The 17,469-nt window shown below is 42.8% G+C and overlaps 1 protein-coding gene across 1 annotated transcript in view; it reads right to left on the reverse strand.

The window, feature by feature from the left end:
• The window catches only part of TRAK1 (trafficking kinesin protein 1), a 176,220-nt gene that overhangs the window by 121,765 nt on the left and 36,986 nt on the right, over positions 1–17,469 (reverse strand). Inside the window, exon 2 of the mRNA XM_007949695.2 lies at positions 14,082–14,276. Within this exon, the coding sequence (XP_007947886.1) occupies positions 14,082–14,276 (195 nt within the window). The remainder of the gene's footprint in view (positions 1–14,081; positions 14,277–17,469) is intronic.

The following is a 17,469-nucleotide window of genomic DNA, read 5'->3' on the forward strand; positions in this document are numbered from 1 at the left end:
GTAAATTTTGGTCAATGACATGAGACAAAGTATATGTGAACTGCTGTATGAAAAGTGAATTTACTCTGTAAATCTTCACCCAAATCCTAATAAAAAAAGGGAACAATACCCACTCAAAAAAAAAAAAAAAGAAAGAAAGTGGTCCATTAAGGGCACCACTCTACTTACCATTCAGGAACCCAGATGTGGGTGAAAAGTTAACAGGGCTCCTTGGCAGGCAACTGAGGTCCTGGAGCAAGGAAATCAAGATGAGCCTGCAACACCATGTAAGAAAGCAAAGATAGCTCCCGAAGGCCTGGGGTAGAATTGATAAGGCCCTGGAACCAGGTTAAAGGGACAACCCACAGGCCAAGCTATGAGAATCTGAGCATCAAAAAGAGAAGACAGTTAATAATAATTAAAGCAAACAAGTTGAGCCTGTAAAGGCCATGAATCCACCATGAATATCAAAAGGAAAAGGGCAATCAAGTGAACCACAAGGCAGTTAATACATAAAGGAAAAGAAACTAGAATAGGCGGCTATTTTTAATCCATTTTAAAATGTAGGAGAGGGTGGGAGTGAATGACTATTCTGTTTCTGCCACTATTACTGTTCATAAAACTTATATGACTACTTCTCTAAGTAGGATGGCTATGAATAAGCCGGCTAGATATGGAATGAGGAGGCAGGTAGATTGCAGAAAAGCCTGACGTTGGGGTCACAAATCACACCCAGGTGGGAGGATCTGACCCCGAGCTACAAGATGACAGACTAGCCAGAGGCTCCAAAGGAGAGTGGACTGCGTCCAACCTGGGAGACAGGAGCACCAGGAAACTCTCTGGGGCAGTTGTACTCTATCACATGGGGTCACCATGAGGAGAAATTGACTTGACAGTATACAACAACAATCTTTACGAAAGCAAATTCTCAGGACTTTCTTCTGTGGTGATGCTTGATAGGTTCAAACTGCCCACTTTTAGGTTTTTAGTCATGCACAAACCATCTGCATCACCCAGGGACTGAGGAACGTCCGGAAGAGGCTTTATAATCTTCTGTTCTTAAGGTTTTCAACTCTCACTGCCATCAAGTTGATTTCGACTCATAGGGACCCCTCCTTGGGTTCCCAAGGTGGTATCATTAAGAAAGTAGATTGACCAACCTTCCTTCTGAGGAGTGGCTGATGGATTTGAACCGCCAGCCTTCTGGTTAGCAGTCAAATCCCTTAGGCACTACGCCATCAGCGCTCCCTAAGGTTGCTAATGGGGTTCATATAAACTACAGCCTTACAAGCATGCCATACTTCTACTTGCTGCAAAAAAAATTAATTGAAAAGAATTCTCTTTCTGATCTTTATTTTTTAAAACGTCGCCACTGCCAGTCACTGAGCACCCATAGCAGAAGGCAGGCTGCTATCAAACAGCTTGCTGTCAAGGATTTCCCCCCGCCCAAAACCATTTCTACCTCATTTTAGGCACAGGAGGAGTAGGCACCCATCCCACCTCCAAAGGCAAGCAGAAGGGGGAGAACAGAACTTGGCTTTTATTGAACGTAGGCTGCATGGGCCTCTCACTCCAGGGACCAGCAGGTCAGTTGGTAGATGCTTCAAAACACAAATAATCCATAAGCTCAAATACCCCCTATTCTGCCCTTGTGCCCTCAGCTGAACTGCAGTAGCCTGAGCCCATCACCAGGGAGGAGTGGGCTGGTGTGAGCTGAGCTGTCCTATCAAGTTCCCATCTGCATCTGTTCCAGTTTTGTCTTAGGCATGTTGAATTAACATGAAAAGGACAATGGCCAATCTGTACAGAATAACCTGCCAAGCATTTTTATTCTCAAAAGAAAAAAAAGACTCTCAACATTGGAATCTTGTTTGATCAGGAAGAGTGAAAGCTGCGGGCTATGCCATGTGGATAGTGACAAGGTAAGTCCAGGAGCTATGGGGTGGATCTTCTCACCAGGACAAGTACTAGGCCACTGTGCTTAACAGACACTGTGGCATGAGGCTGCTTCTGACCCTTCCCTGAGATACTGACCTCCTCAAGGCCCAAACGCACTTTCAGTCCCTCCCCAGTGCTCAGGCACACCAGGGTAGAGATGCTGTCACTGCCCAGAGCTCACATGTGGGGAAGGACAGTGCAGCCAGGCCCTCTCTGCTTTTACTTGTGATCCAGGGAACATCTGTGTCAGCTAAAAGTGGTGAAAAATGGCCTAAGGGAGACTCGGCTCATGTAAGGAGAAAGAGGGAAAGAGGGACAGAGGAAGGTATACAACTTCAGGGCTGGCTCAGTTCCTCACCCATAAATAAAATGACCCCAGGTCTTGGGAATGGCAAAAGGGACACTCCTGTATTTGGGTATAGACATGAGAGAAATTTGGCTACTAACTGAAAGATCTGAATACACCAGCCACTCCATACAAAACCCACTGTCATCAAGTCTGTTATGACTCATAGCGACCCCCATAGGGTTTCCAAGGCTGTAAACCTTTATGAAAGCAGACTGCTTCATATTTCTCCCGTGGAGCAGCTGGTGGGTTCTAACTGCTGACCTTTCAGTTAGCAGCCCAATGCCTTAACCACAGCACCACCAGAACTCCTTCTGTAAAGTTTACAGCCTTGGAAACACTATGGGGCAGTTCTACTCTGTCCCATGAGTCGGAATCAGCAATGGGATTTATATATACAGGAGTCTTTGGGTGGTGCAAACAGTTAAGCCCTCGACTTCTAGCCAAATGGTTGGTAGTTTGAATCCAACCAGAGGTGCCTCAGAAGGAAGGCCTGGTGATCTGCTTCTGAAAGGTCACAGCCTTGAAAACCCCATTTGTTGTTGTTGTTATTTGCCGTCGAGTCTGACCCGACTCATAGCAACCCCTCCTTGGGTTTCCGAGGCAGTATCACTACACCCAGGCAGTATCACTACGGAAGTAGATTGCCCCATCTTCCTTCCGAGGAGTGGCTGGTGGGTTTGAACCGCCAGCCTTCTGGTTAGCAGTCAAGTGCCTTAGCCACTATGCTACCAGAGCTCCCAAACATACAGCAGTTCATTCTGCAGACATGAGGTCACTGTGAGTTGGAAGCAATTTGATGGAAACTAACAACAATCATTTATAGCTACATTATAATGTATACCTTTTGGTATTATTTTTGTTAGCAAATGATAACAGAAAGTTTTCACCAGCAATTAGATCCCTTTTCTATCCCCAGCAAACCTCCACCCCACCCACATAATTTATCTTTCCCTGCTTTACTCTAAGCCTGCTTCTGCCTGCATGAGACAGACTCTTCACTGTCCCACAAAGCACCTCTCCAACACGCAAACAAGCACAGAACTGTACTCCCTCTTCAAACTTTAAAAAAATCACTATATGAGACCAAACACTCAATAATTATTTTGAAACAAAGATGAGAATGTAAGGGGGCAGGAAAACTAGATTTAATGGAAATGAAAGAAACCAGAACAGAAATGATGAGAATGTTCACATATCATGAGGAATGTGACTGATGTCACCCAACAACCTGGTAGAAACTACTGAATGGGAACCTAAACTGCTGGGTAAACCTTCTCTGAAAACATAATCAAATATTATTTTAAAAGAAGAAGCAGCAAATACTCAATACTGCCATTAAAAAAAAAAAAAAGTAAATTCCAAAGTCCTCTAGTTCCTATTATACAATACAGAAAAACCCAAGCATACAAAGAAAATAAACTAAAAAACTGTCATAGAAATGGAAAATAATTCACTATGGGATGCCCTTAACCAAACAATGAAAGCTCTCAAGGACATATTTCATAGAATCACAGATTATTTAATACTGATTAACTTCCAAGTAAAAAGTTGAGCCACACAGCAGTTATAAGTGATCTGCTCCAGATCACACATCCAGCTGGTAGGAAATGGAGATACAGGCCTATAACACAGGACTCCTGGGTTTCCAATGAATTTTTTTTTTCCCTTAAAACATCTCAAGAGCCCTGGTCATACAACAATTAAGCACTTAGTTGTAAACTGAAAGGTTGGTGGTTAGAATCCACTGAGCAGCTCTGTTCCTGCGAAGTGAGTTTGATTTGGTTTGAACCTCTGTATGCATAAAAAACATTAAAGAAATACTTCCAGACACACTAAAACATCTTTAACATAACAATGTTGTTGTTGTTATTGTTATGTGCTGTTGAGTCAGACCCGACTCATACCGACCCCTCCTTAGGTTTCCAAGGCAGTATCACTACGGAAGCAGATTGCCCCATCTTCCTTCCGAGGAGTGGCTGGTGCATTTGAACCACCAGTCCTCTGGTTAGCAGTCAAGTGTGCCTTAACTACTATGCTACCAGAGCTCCTGGCAATAGGGTAATAATAATAATAATGGTTTGATGTGTGTTGAGAAGTAGCACCCATTTGTTATTATGAACCACTGTATGTACCTCGAATTCTTAATTTCATGGCTATAGATGGTTCATCACTGTAAGCTGTACATTAAGTCAGACATGTCTAACCCAGGGACTGCTTGTACTATTGCTTCCCATGAAGCTGTCCTTGGCAAAAAGTTTAAGAAGTTGGTTTCTAGATAATACTTTGAATTTTTAAAACAATACATGATTTTGAAATGATCTGCTATACTTATATAAATGTTACTCATCTCCTTCATGACCATTATAGAACATTTTTGTCAAAGATTCTATATCGATCAAAAGGGAGGAAATGCAGAACAGAATTTCAAATTCTCATGGCTTCTAGACTTTCTGGAGCCATGGGGACTAGATGAGGCCCTGAAACTATTGCCCTGAGATAATTTTTAAACCTTAAACCAAAAAATCCCCTGACGTCTTCTTAAAACCAAACAGTAGTTTAGCTTAACTAGTAAACAATGTCTGCCTTGAACATTATACTCTTTTAAGATCTATCCATATGGGAACAAAGTGACAACAGTAACTCAAAAGACTAGACAGGAACCTTAGGCTTTATGTTAATGGGTTAAGGTTATGTTAACAGGGTAGGAACAACTCAGACAAGGAGGGTAAGAACGGTCGCACAACTCAAAAAATGTGATCAATATCACTGAATTGTACATGTAGAAATAGTTGAAATGGTATGTTTTGCTGTGTGTATCCTCAACAATAATGAAACAGAAACAAAACAAAACAAAAAGTGAATAGTGGTTGCTAAGTTAGTCATCATTTTGTTTTTATTTTCTAAATTACCTAATATCAGAGATGGACCCTACCTCCTATGCAGTGTGTCATCACCAAGACAGAACCACTTAATTTTTTTAAGCTTCTAAGAAAAGAAAACTGAGGTCCAGAGAGGTTCCATAACTTTCTCATGGTGATACTAATAAACAGGTTAAAGACCAGAGCTGACGGGACCATAGTCACAGGGGACATCAAGCTCAACTGGCATAACATACTACACAAAACACTGTTCCACCTCCTACTTTGGTGAGTAGCGGCTGGGATCTTAAAAGCTTGCAAGCTGCCATCTAGATGCAACAATGGGTCTTTCCTCATCCAGAGCAAAGAAGTATGAAGAAAACCAAAAATTCATGGATACAATCAGTCCCACACAATCAGTCCGACTGATACACCATCCAATCTGCAGCCTATATGGCTATGAGACCAGAAGAACTAAATGGTGCCTGGCTACCACTGTCTACCACTTGGAAGGGGATCTATGTGGAGATCCTGGATGGTGAGGGAGAACAACGTGGACAAAACTAAAAATCATTTGGAGGAAAAAAAAAAAGGTTGGGGGGAGACCAGGTTTGCTGGTCTGATAGAGCCTAGTGGAATCACTGAGACTATGGCCCCTAGCTGCCCTTCAGGTCTGGAACTGAACCCACACCTGTGGCTTCCAGCCAAGCAAAAGACAGGCATATGAGTTGAACATTTACCTGAGGTAGACACACTCCTTGGAGAGAACAATCATGGGAGAAAGAAGGGTTGCTTATGCACAGGGAAACAGCTCAGGGGACAGAAGGGCATGGAGGGATGGACACAGGGAAGAGCTAATTATTGGGAGGAAATGGGATGGGAACTGTTGCATTGTGGTAAATTGTGGTCAATGTCATGAGACAAAGTGTATGTGAACTGCTATATGGGAAGTGAATTTGCTCTGTAAATTTTCACCCAAATCACAATAGGAAAAAAAAAAAAAAAAACAGAGCTGAAATGCAAACTTAGTAACTGTGGATTCAGGAGCAAGAAGAATGAAAGATGCCTTGAAAAATGGCAGGGGAAAGAGTCCAGGCACAAAACAAAACCCATGGTTGGAAATACTATGAATTAGGCTTCCATGTTTAGTCATCATTACCTTGGTATCCGTCTAACAGGAGAAGCTTAGAAGCTGATGTCTCATGATAAGGAGGCTCCCTCATCTAGAAGGAAGTCAACATGGACATACAAGCAGAAAGAAGGCAATAGAGCATTTCTTCATTCATCCAACAGCTGTGTCAGGTACTGTGCTCCGCCCAATGTACAGACCAGGAATACACTAACTTAGTCCCTGCCTTTAAGGCCCTCACTATCCAGCAAGAGGAGGGTCAGTAGTTAAGGATGTGGGTTCTACCTGGAACAAAAGAGTCAGCGGGAACTGGAGTGGAAGCTCTCCTAACTAACCTCCCCTTACGTAATTCCTCTGATGAGACCCTAAAGCTCATTGGCTGATGCCCACAGCCTGCTGACACTGCCTGCTGTCAGTACCACTGTCCAGCAGAATATTTAAGTTCCTACAAATTGAGCTATTTCCCCTAACAGTGGTCATTTGTGCTTGTTCTCAAATCTGTTTACGTCTATTTCACTTGTTAATGTAATTACATAATTATATTGAGTATTCCAAGAATAGTACAAAAAGATACTTGTTTATAGGAAAATAAATTTAATACCTTGAAAGCCTCAATTAAGGATTAAATGGTCAATTAGATTTGGATGAAACAATTGCAACCTATTTGAAAAAAATCATTGAACAAAACAGGAAGGATGTCCTTCAAATCTAGTATATATGCTAGGACTAACACAATCATGAAGGCAAAACATTTAGCATAACCCTGGAAAACAGTAAGCACTCAATAAATGTGAATCATTATTTTTATTATCATCATGTAAACAAATCATTACAAACAGTGATAAGAGCTATGAAGGCAGAAAACTGGAAAGGTTATATGAGCAAGGGGAGGGGGACACTATAGATGGAGTAGTCCAGGAAGGCTTTTCTGAGGAGCAGTGTTATGGTTACCTAGTACCGCTCTGACAGGAAATATACCACAAATGGGATGGCCTTAACAAGCAGGAGTTTATTCTCTTACAGTTTGGAGGCTTTAAGTCCAAGTTCAAAGAGCCAGGCTCCAGGGGCTAGGTGAAAGCCCCTCAACCTTGGGGTCCAGCTCTGCCTCCTGCTCCCAGCCCACTGGAGCTAGAGTTGTTTCTTCACTCAGACAGCCGTTGGCTGCTGAGGCTGAGAATCCCCAAGGTTGACAAGTAAAAAGGCACAGTCCCGATGTCACCAAATCACATGGCAGGCCGTGAACTTATTAAATCCATTGCAAGTCCCAAGGTTGGCAGAGCATAGCAGGCTGCTGAGCAATGGCATGGCTACATGCGGGGTCCAAGTGTGCCATAGGCTAGAGACCATTCTCAAAGCTTCTCCTTATATATAGGAAGCAGACCACATTCCAAAGGCAGCTACTCAGCTGCTTGTGGTAGATCCCACCATGGAGTTGATTGCCATTCTCGTCATGGGGATTAACTACCACCAGCTGCCCAGCCACTCAACCAGGCCCAGCCAAGTTGACACACAAACACAATCATCACAAGGGGACACTTATGTTGAGAACCCAAGGACAGGAAAGAAGGGGAAGGGTGGCAGAGGGAAGAACAAATACCATGGCTGTGCAAGTTGGGTGTGTTCAAGAGACTGAAAAGACCAGTGTAGCTAGTGCAGTGTGAGGGGAAAGGTGGAATCAGGCTGGTTGGAAAGAGCCAAAAGCCAGGTCGTGGAGTCCTTGAAGACCCTGGATTTTATCCGAAAAGCAACAGGAAGCAAAGGAGCAGAACCCAACTGCGTTTTGAAAAAAGACAAGCTAGGCTGCTAAATCAAAAGAGGATGGATGGAAGCAAGAGTGGATGCAGGGAGTGCAGTGTAGAGGCTATTAGAGCACAGCAGGGAGGGCGGAGGGCACAACATATGCTGTTGTCATAGAGGACACCAAGGGAGATATGGTGGTCCAGGGAAGAGATGGCAGTGGCTTCCTCATGGGAGATGGCAGCAGGATGAGAAAGGATCTGGAGAAGAACCAGTTGATGGCCAAGATATAAACAACCACAGCAAAAAATATAAAACACATTGCCATTGAGTCAATTCCAACTCATAGCAACCCTACAGGACAGAGTACAACTGCCCCATAGGGTTTCCAAGACTATAAATCTTCACAGAAGCAGACTGACTCATTTTTCTTCCAGGAGACGGCTGGTGGGTTCTAACCACTAACCTTCTGGTTAGCAGCCAAAAGCTTTAACCACTGTGTCACCAACAGCTCCTTGGCCGAGACACAGAAATGGGATTAACCATATTGCATCGATCAAGACAAATATAAATAATCAAGGCAAATAAATATATTCCTGCTTTTGGTAGTGAACACGTTATTAGCCTGGGGCACATGGTCAAGGTGGACATAAATTTAGAAGTCACCGGCACCAGTTTAAAGCACTGGGAAAAGAAGATACAGAGAGAAGCTGGCTGGGGCACCCAGCCTTTATAGCAGGATATCACAGTTACCTGGGGCTTAAAATGGCTATTTTTGAGATGGGGTCTGGGGAGAGTATACTTTTAAAAGCTCTCCAGGTGCATTAGGGTTGAAAGCGACTGACTGAGAAGCTCCAAGAAGAAGAGGAAGACTTATGAAAGAATCTGGAGGGACTAGCCAGAGAGATAGAAGGGAAGCCAAGCAAAATAAGTATCTAGGAGGGGAGTGGTCACTGTGTCAACCCTGCCCAAAGGTCAAGCAGGGTAAGGAAAGAAAGAAGCCTCCAGATACAGCAGTGTGGGGTGGGCAGGATTCAGCCCACACTCCCGCCAGATTTATAAAGCTCCCACGCCAGATGCTCTACTTCATCATGGCTTAGCCTAGGTGGAGTGTCCTTCTTCTGGGATGTGTTCTATGTGAGTAAGTTGAGTGCACTGATAAAGCTGACTGTGTAAGCATTCATTGTATCTGTGACCTTGGAGACACAAGTGAAGGTACAAAGGTCCAAATGCAGAGGTTCCACTTCAGGACACAACTCTAGAGAGCTAGGGAGAGAAGGGGGAAGAACTACACATGATTCCTGGCCCCAAGCAAGCCAGCTGGACGAGTTTAGTAAGTCACTTCACTTCAGGCCTCAGGTGCCCCAGCTGTAAAATTATAGGCAGTCTACTTCAATGGTCTTAATTATTACTTTTTTAAATTAAATAAATTAAAAAAACAAAAAAAGAAAGAAAGAAAATCACAGGAGAAGCTGGTTTAAAATGCAGGTTCCCAGGTCCCACCTCCTTCCTTCTATAAAGCCAGGTAGGCAAAAGTCAGTGTGGGAGAGATGCCAGCCAAGGGCCTCAAGAGCTTCCTGCATTGGTCCAGCCCAGTGCAAAGTCCCTAGGTTAGGTAATGGAAGAAAATTAATAATCCAGGAGATGTTTTCATTTCCTCAGCTGAAACTCAAACAAGTCAAGTCCTCAAAGGACTACAAGTGCCTACCAGGTCTTTAATAAATAGTTGTTGGCTGACTTTGAATGTTATTTTATAGTAAAAACAAACAATGGAACAGTACCCTGAGATTTATTTATTTTATAATTTTTGTCTTTGCCTTAGGAAAAAGTTGTTGCGGGTAAACATAAGGGTAGAATAGTCAGCAGATCACCTGCTCTTGAGACATTCAGAGATTTCTTGTTTCAACCAATGCTCCTGACCAAACAGTTACATAGAGCAGTGGACCCTGGAAAGGAATAAACTAATTTAAAGGAGCCATAGCCACCCAGTCACCGACATAGCAACCTCCATGCCTGGCGTCTGCTGAATGCTACATGACTACAATCTACAGCACACATAGTCACATATCTCCACCTGAGATCAGGGAAGCATGACCTGCAGGCAACAGAATGGAGGCGAAAATCACAGGAAACAAGGAAACATCATATTAAAATTAAGCGCACTCAGGCTAAATGGAAGTCGATGGCCTGAGTCATTTAAAAAGAAAAAAATAATAATTTTGAATGTGTTGGACATATGTTTTATAAATAAATAAGCTGTTGACATATGCTGACAAAGAAGGTTTTTTTTTTTTAATGTTTTACCAGATTAGCTTCATAGTACTTTCTCTCCTTTTTAGTTACCCTGAGAGATAGTGGTTAATAGCATGGACTTTAGAGTCAGATCAGAAAGCCTAGGTTTGAATTTCAGCTCCTGAATTTGCAAGCTGTGTGACTTTGGGCATGTTTCTTAATTTCCCTGAACCTCAGGGGATGCATGAGTATTCAATTTGGAGGTCTCTGTGAGGACGAAATGAGCAGTACCCAGCACACAGTAAGCACTTAATATTGACTATTCTTTTCTCCTGGTGGACCCTCTCATCCTACATGTCCCACATCTATGGGTATATTTGCTTTATGGGTCATTTTCATTTTTTGTGTTTCTCAGAATTATTAAGAGTCAAAAATTAACTTGACAGGGAAGTACTGAAACTTTTCTTTTTTTCTCTTTTATTCTTGTATCCTCCTTTACATGGTAAAGGAGGAGCAGAATCCAAGGCCTAAAGCTTTCTCACCTTTTCTTAGCAAGCGTCAGATGAGGACCCCATGTAAAAGGCAAAGCCTCATTCCTGCGCTCAGAGAGATGATGTGCAGGAAAGGGAACGGAGCTCTATCCACTTCAGCCAGTTCTGCTTCACCTGGGTAGCAGTGATGTAGACACTCCTCATTCACTGGTTCTCACCTGGGGGAGCCCATCAGGACACCATGGGAAGACTCATGTCCCCACCAACCCAGAGAGAGCCACTGCTCTAATCAATGCAGAAAATAAACATAAAGGAAAGGCGGAGTTATGTTGTCTTATCACCCACCTCACAACTGGTTTAACACACTGATGAATCACAGCACATGAGTCATTGCATCTCCTGGTTACACATATGTAAACAAACGAATAAAACCCACAAAGGTCACCATGCACAGCGCAGACCCCTAACCTGCTACTTTCACCAACCCCTCTGGCAAAGCCTGCAAACTCCTCTTCAAAATAAAAATGTTAAGATATCATGCAAAATCAAAAGATTACAATGGAAAGCAATTTTATTATAATGCAATTACCAAAACTTTTTTTTTTAAAAAAGGTCTACTCTATAATAAGTGCTTCTTTGTTCATTCATTAAATAACAAGACCCAGTAGCACATCTAATGATGAATGTAATTTCAAAGTAGTGGGAAATAAAGACTACATTGCCAAGTATCTGCTTCTAGTGTAATAAAATATGAAAATACCAGTGACTGCTATTGGTGTCAAAGTCTCAGGTCTGCTAACACCACTGTACTTTGTTGCCCATGTTCATAATGGAAGGAAATGCTACATTTCCGTTAGAAGTTAACGAGAATAAAGCCATATTTTCATCTCCCTTTCTAAGCTCCTGGTACCTTTCAATTTTCTCTACAGACCCTTTAGGGGCCCTAGGACCTCAGTGTGAAAGCTCCTGCCCTATAGGGTTCTATGTTTACATTAAGATCTAACATCCAATTGTTCATTCAGTAAATATTTACCAAATGCATACTTTGATCCAAGTATAGGTACCACAGACAAAAGCACAGAATAAGGGTAAGATATGGCTGCAACCCTATCTAAGGACTTTCAGAATCTCTGCCAAATGCTTATTGGTTCTTCCAGTTTACTACAATTTGTGTTATTTACTGACAAATCTACCAGGAATTCTGTTTTTTTTCCCCCTCCTTAAACATATAACTGAAAAACAGAATGCAATCTCTGTTTCAGTCTCACTGTTAAGTAGATTTGAGAAAGCAGAGATTGGTGCTGTGGAATAAACACTGTGAGCCCTCCACACTCCCATTTCCCTACTAATAAAACCAGCCTTGCTCACACTTAAAGAAGTCCTGGTGCTGCAACAGCTCAGCTGCTAATCGAAAGGTCAGCAGTTCCTATCCGTCCAGTGGCTCCACCATCAGAAAGACCTGACAATTTGCTCCCATAAGATGAACACCCCCCACACACACACACACAACACAAAACCCACACCTATTGCTGCCAAGTTAATTACGACTCATAGCAACACTGCAGGACATAGTAGAACTGTTACACAGGGTTCTCAAGTCTGTAAATCTTTACAGAAGCAAACGACCACATCTTTCTCCCTCAGAGTGGCTGGTTCAAACTGCTGACCTTTCAGTTAGTAGTCAAGCTCTTAACTGCCTGGAAAACCCTAAAAAGGCAGTCCTACTCTATCACATGGGGCTGCTATGAGTCAGAATCAACTTGACAGTACCTAACAGCAATGACAATGGCCTACATTTAGTCATTTTACAGAGACAAAATGAGGCAACTAGTATAAAAGTTCTCTGAAAAATGTGGTATGTTCCAATGGATAGTGTTCCAATTATACTGTTGAAGAGACTAGTCAACGTCTGAGAAGTGAGTGGGAACATCCTATGGCAGAAATGGGTATGAAGTGTCCTCCAGAATCACAGAAGGGTCTCTTAGGAAACAGTAAGCAACAAGGAGGGATTTCTAGACAAAATAATTCTGTGGTGAACTCTACTGGGAATCAGTCTGAAGAAAACAAATACAGAACCTATCAAGGTAACCTTAGTCTGAACACACCTTTCCACAGAATACCACATCTCCTGGGTGGGTACGGATACTGTGAATAAACTCTGTATGCTATATACAGGATGTACCAGGAGTTCTAAGGCTTAAACTTGAACTTTAAGTCTAATGAGTTTCATATCTGTGCTGGTGTGGATTATTCTATTTTTATTCCTTTCGCAGCTGATTATCTGCACTTGTTCACAAACAGACTGGAGAAAGACATAGTTTTGACTCATTTATTGTAAATGATGACATAAATTCAAGAAAATTAAGAGAGATCTGTCTGTATTAGTGAATTACAGAAAAGCTTTAAAGAGGTTCATTATAAGCTAGTTTCAAGCCACAGTATCTCTAATAGTTTTTTTCTTAAAAGTGATACAATAATATGCAAATAGGTAAATATTATCACTTTAAAAGTGGCTGAAAGCTCCCTAAATTGTCCTTGTAGATCAGGTTCAAGTTAACTTGAGTAAGTCAGCAATATCAAAATGAGTAAGAATTATCTCATTTCCATCCTACCAAGCTTATAGAGCAGCCATGAATTTCTAAAGGATAAAATTGCTTCTAAACGGACACATCTTTTATGAAAATTAGAAGCATCACCAGTATTAATTTTTTTAAATTATCATTTTTCTTTTCAAATTTGCAGGACAAGGTTTTACATCCTGTCATCACAACTTCAGGGGGTAGGGGCAGTGATCTAGTATACTGCTTACTCTACCAGGTATAAGTGCTATAGCCCTCTGTACGACTGACATTTTGACGCTCCAGAATAACCACCTTTGTGGGCTTTCACACAAGTGTTGTCAGCCTTGGTACATGTCTTGCTGTATCATATAAATATTATGTTGCCTATCCTACTTCCGTAGTGATACTGCCTCAGAAACCCAAGGAGGGGTCGCTATGAGTCAGGGCCGACTCGACGGCAAACAACAACATATGTTTCTAAGGGCTCATGTGGTACTCTTGGTAACAGAAGTAAAAATGGGAGCATTTTCAAAGTTCTGTCCTTTGATACAGCTAGAAGAAAGTTGGCTCAAATGCAAAATCCCTACTTGGGCCCCACTACTCCAAAATTTCTACTGAGAACACTTGAAATGTTAGCCTTTTATGTGTCTACATTGCAGAGTCACATTTCCACATTTCTTTGACCACCTTTCCATGGATGGCAGTCCACAAGCTTGTGGTAACCGGTACAAGATCTCATTAGAGCTCATGGCTAACGAAGAATTAATTATCATAGTGCCTTCACCTCATGAAAATGAAACTACTTACGGAAGTACTTTAGCGTCTCTTCAATTTGCTCAGTTGTGAGGTCAATGTTGGCATCAGGAGAAATGAGGGGTGTGTGGAGCCAGTCGTCGTGGTCATAACCGTAGATGGTATCAGCTCTTAACTTATAATGGGGCAGCTGCTCCTCCAGGAGGCTAATGATCTCGACTTCCGGAAGGTCAGTGCTGTTGCACACATCTGGAGAAAAAGGATGGAAACATGAGAGTCCAGAACTGGTGAAGGCCTTACTGCTGCTAGTTAACCAACCTGTGGCCTGGGCTGGATGCATTTGGCCACTTACCTACAACATGAAGAGATCAGACAAGGTCAGATTAGGGGTCTTTGTCTAATTCAAATTCTATTCTCAGGACTCAGAATTACACACACTTTCTACCAAGACCATCCTGAGACAGTTCCTACAGTGTATCTGCCCACTATCTATGGAAGGTCAGAGAAAAAGGGGAAGACCTTCAACGAGATGGTCTGACACAGTGGCTGCAAGATGGGCTCAAGTACAGCAAGGACTGTAAGGATGGCACACTCCAGGCAGTGTTTCGTTCTGGTGTACACAGGGTCGCCATGAGTGGGAGCTGACTCGATGGAACATAACAACAACAACAAATCTGCAACAAAAAGCCAAAATTCTTGAGGCTTCACCATTTGGGCCTAAGCCTTTCTTTCCAACCCTTTCTCCAGCCAGTCTCTCATAAGCACACTACACTTGAGACAAATCAGTCATATAGTCATATTACTCAGCTATAATTGCATCAAACTGCTGAACTTCCTCCTGCTACTCCTTTATCATTCAAGCTATCTTCCTTACCTAGAATTCTGTCTTCATTAAATTCATTTATTCATCCCTTTATCCACTCACACTTCCATCCATCCATCCATCCAAATATAGTAAAACCTGTGAGAGCCAGAACTTGTGTTAAGGTAGAAACCTGTCAGAGAATGAAAACTCAACTATTTTCCACTAATAGAGAACAACAGAAAATTGGTAAGATTGAACCTTGTCAAAGGCGGAAATTATGCAAGACCCAGGAAAACAAGACAGTCGTGTTGAGTTCTGGCCCTCACAGGTTCCACTGTATATTCTGAGTACCACAGACACAATGAGGAACACAAGAATCATGGCCTTGCTCTTACACAATTCTGTTCTTAAGGAGCTCCCAACCACTGAACAAACAGGTACCTGTCCTTCAAGGTACAGCTTGAACATCACTTCTTCCTTGGTGTACTGTTGTTTGAACACTCCAAATAAAATTAATCTCCCACCCACCAGCCACTCCTTGGAAGGAAGGTTGGGCAATCTACTTCCATAGTGATACTGCTTTGGAAACCCAAGGTAGGGTCCCTATGAGTCAGGTTTGACTCGATGGCACATAAGAACAACAGCAGACTATATCCCCCTAATATATTCACTCAGTACAAAGTCTATGTGCACTTATTACATTCCATCTTCTGGGTATTTTAGGAGCCCTGGCGGCACAATGGTTAAGTGTTCAGCTGCTAAGCAAAGGTTGGTGGTTCAAACCCACCAGCTGCTCCATGGAGAAAGATGTGACAGTCTGCTTCCATAAAGATTTACAGCCCTGTAAACCTTATGGGGCAGTTCTACTTTGTTCAATAGGGTCACTGTGAGCTGGAATCAATTTGATAGAAGTCAGTGGGTTTGGTTTGGTATGATTTCTGGGTTATTTTAGTATTTGACTCATCTTCTTCCCTGCCCACAACTCCTGGATCAGGATGCACTTAGGGAGTACATGATTATGTCTAAGAAGTTGAATTCATCTATTCAAAGCACATTAATGAAGGCCTTTCTTAAATTAGAAACTCAACAACATGGCAAATAAAGCCAGATCAAGGAAAGGTCTTAACACAACTTCTATAACCCCAGAATTTATTCATCAAAGAAGAAATACAGAGACAGAATTCAATAAATGCTAGGGCTAAAGCACTTGACTGCTAACCAGAAGGCTGGCGGTTCAAACCCACCAGCCACTCCTCGGAAGGAAGGTTGGGCAATCCTACTTCCGTAGTGATACTGCCTCGGAAACCCAAGGAGGGGTCGCTATGAGTCGGGGCCGACTCGACGGCAAACAACAACAACAACAACAACAATTCTGACATCAGCCACTAGGTCATCCTACTTTGCAGAAGGCATTCAGAACCAGTCCTGGCAAATGAGGACGTGAACAGCAGGGGTCTGCTCACCCCATAAATAAGTCAAGGCGACTGTGGTGCACACAGCTGGATAAGGGAGGACAGTCAACTTGTTCTATCGTTGACTGAGCCTGCGACTGAGAAAAAACAATCATAAGATAAGCGTGCAAACTTGGGGTCAATTCTTAGCAAGGTCAAAGTAGTGCGTCCTTGCCTTGAAGTAGGAAACAAAGGTGAGGGCCCCGATCAGGTGGCAAACTGAGGCCCCGCTTCAGTCTCCTGTTCCTTTCTAAACCATCAGAAATGGAGTGGATCTCTCAGGATAAATAAAACCACACAACAGCAAAGGAAAATAAGGTAGAGGTGCCAAGGATGGATCAAACCTAGGAAGTCAGTCTTAAAACATAAGTATTCCTTCTCAGATTAAAGGAGAAAAGTCCAGCCCTCAACACACACAAGACTGACTGGTGAGAACAATGGGAGTAGATTCCAGTGCTGCAAGCTAGGACACAGAGGACAGAGGGAGCAGGAAGTGACTGGGGCTGTCCCCACCCCTCACCCCCAACAAAGCCCACTGTTATCCACAGGAGAGGGGAACTCCTTGGGGAACCAGAAAGACCACTTCACCTCTCCGGCCTGAGGCAAAGCCAAGCAGCACAGGAGAGAGGAATGCAGAAAGAGGGCGGGTCCAGGGGCCAAGCAGGCAGCAGGGCAGTGACCTCCTTGGGACTAATGACACTCAGCCAGGTCTTGGAGACACTGTGCCAGGAAGAACTTACCAAAATCCCTGTCCCCTTTGCGCTTAATAAAAAGGTCATATAGTAGGTGAGGAAAATATGGAAACACAGGAAAAGAGGGTGCTTCCACGGTTAAGGCATTCGGCTGCTAACCAAAAGGTCAGCAGTTCAAACCCACCAGCCATTCCATGGGAGAACGACGAGGCAGTCTGCTTCTGTACAAATTTACAGGCAGTTCTACCCTGTCCTATAGGGTGGCTATGAGTTGGAATCAACTGGCAGTGAATTTGGGTTTTTTTGGTAGTGACACATAACGTCCTTTTGGGCAGAAGCCCATTGGAAGCAACTTCTTCCTGGCTTCCCCTCCCCGACAGCCCTCTCTTACTCAGTCAACACACAAAGTTTAGTTATAAAACATCACCATTCAGGAAGCCAGCATGGTTTTTCAGGTGCTAAGTAATAAGTTACTTAACAACAGAAAGTAAAAA

This window comes from Orycteropus afer, unplaced genomic scaffold (genome assembly GCF_000298275.1).
Source record: "Orycteropus afer afer isolate SDZICR_OR568_19922 unplaced genomic scaffold, OryAfe1.0 scaffold00250, whole genome shotgun sequence".
NCBI lineage: Eukaryota > Metazoa > Chordata > Mammalia > Tubulidentata > Orycteropodidae > Orycteropus > Orycteropus afer.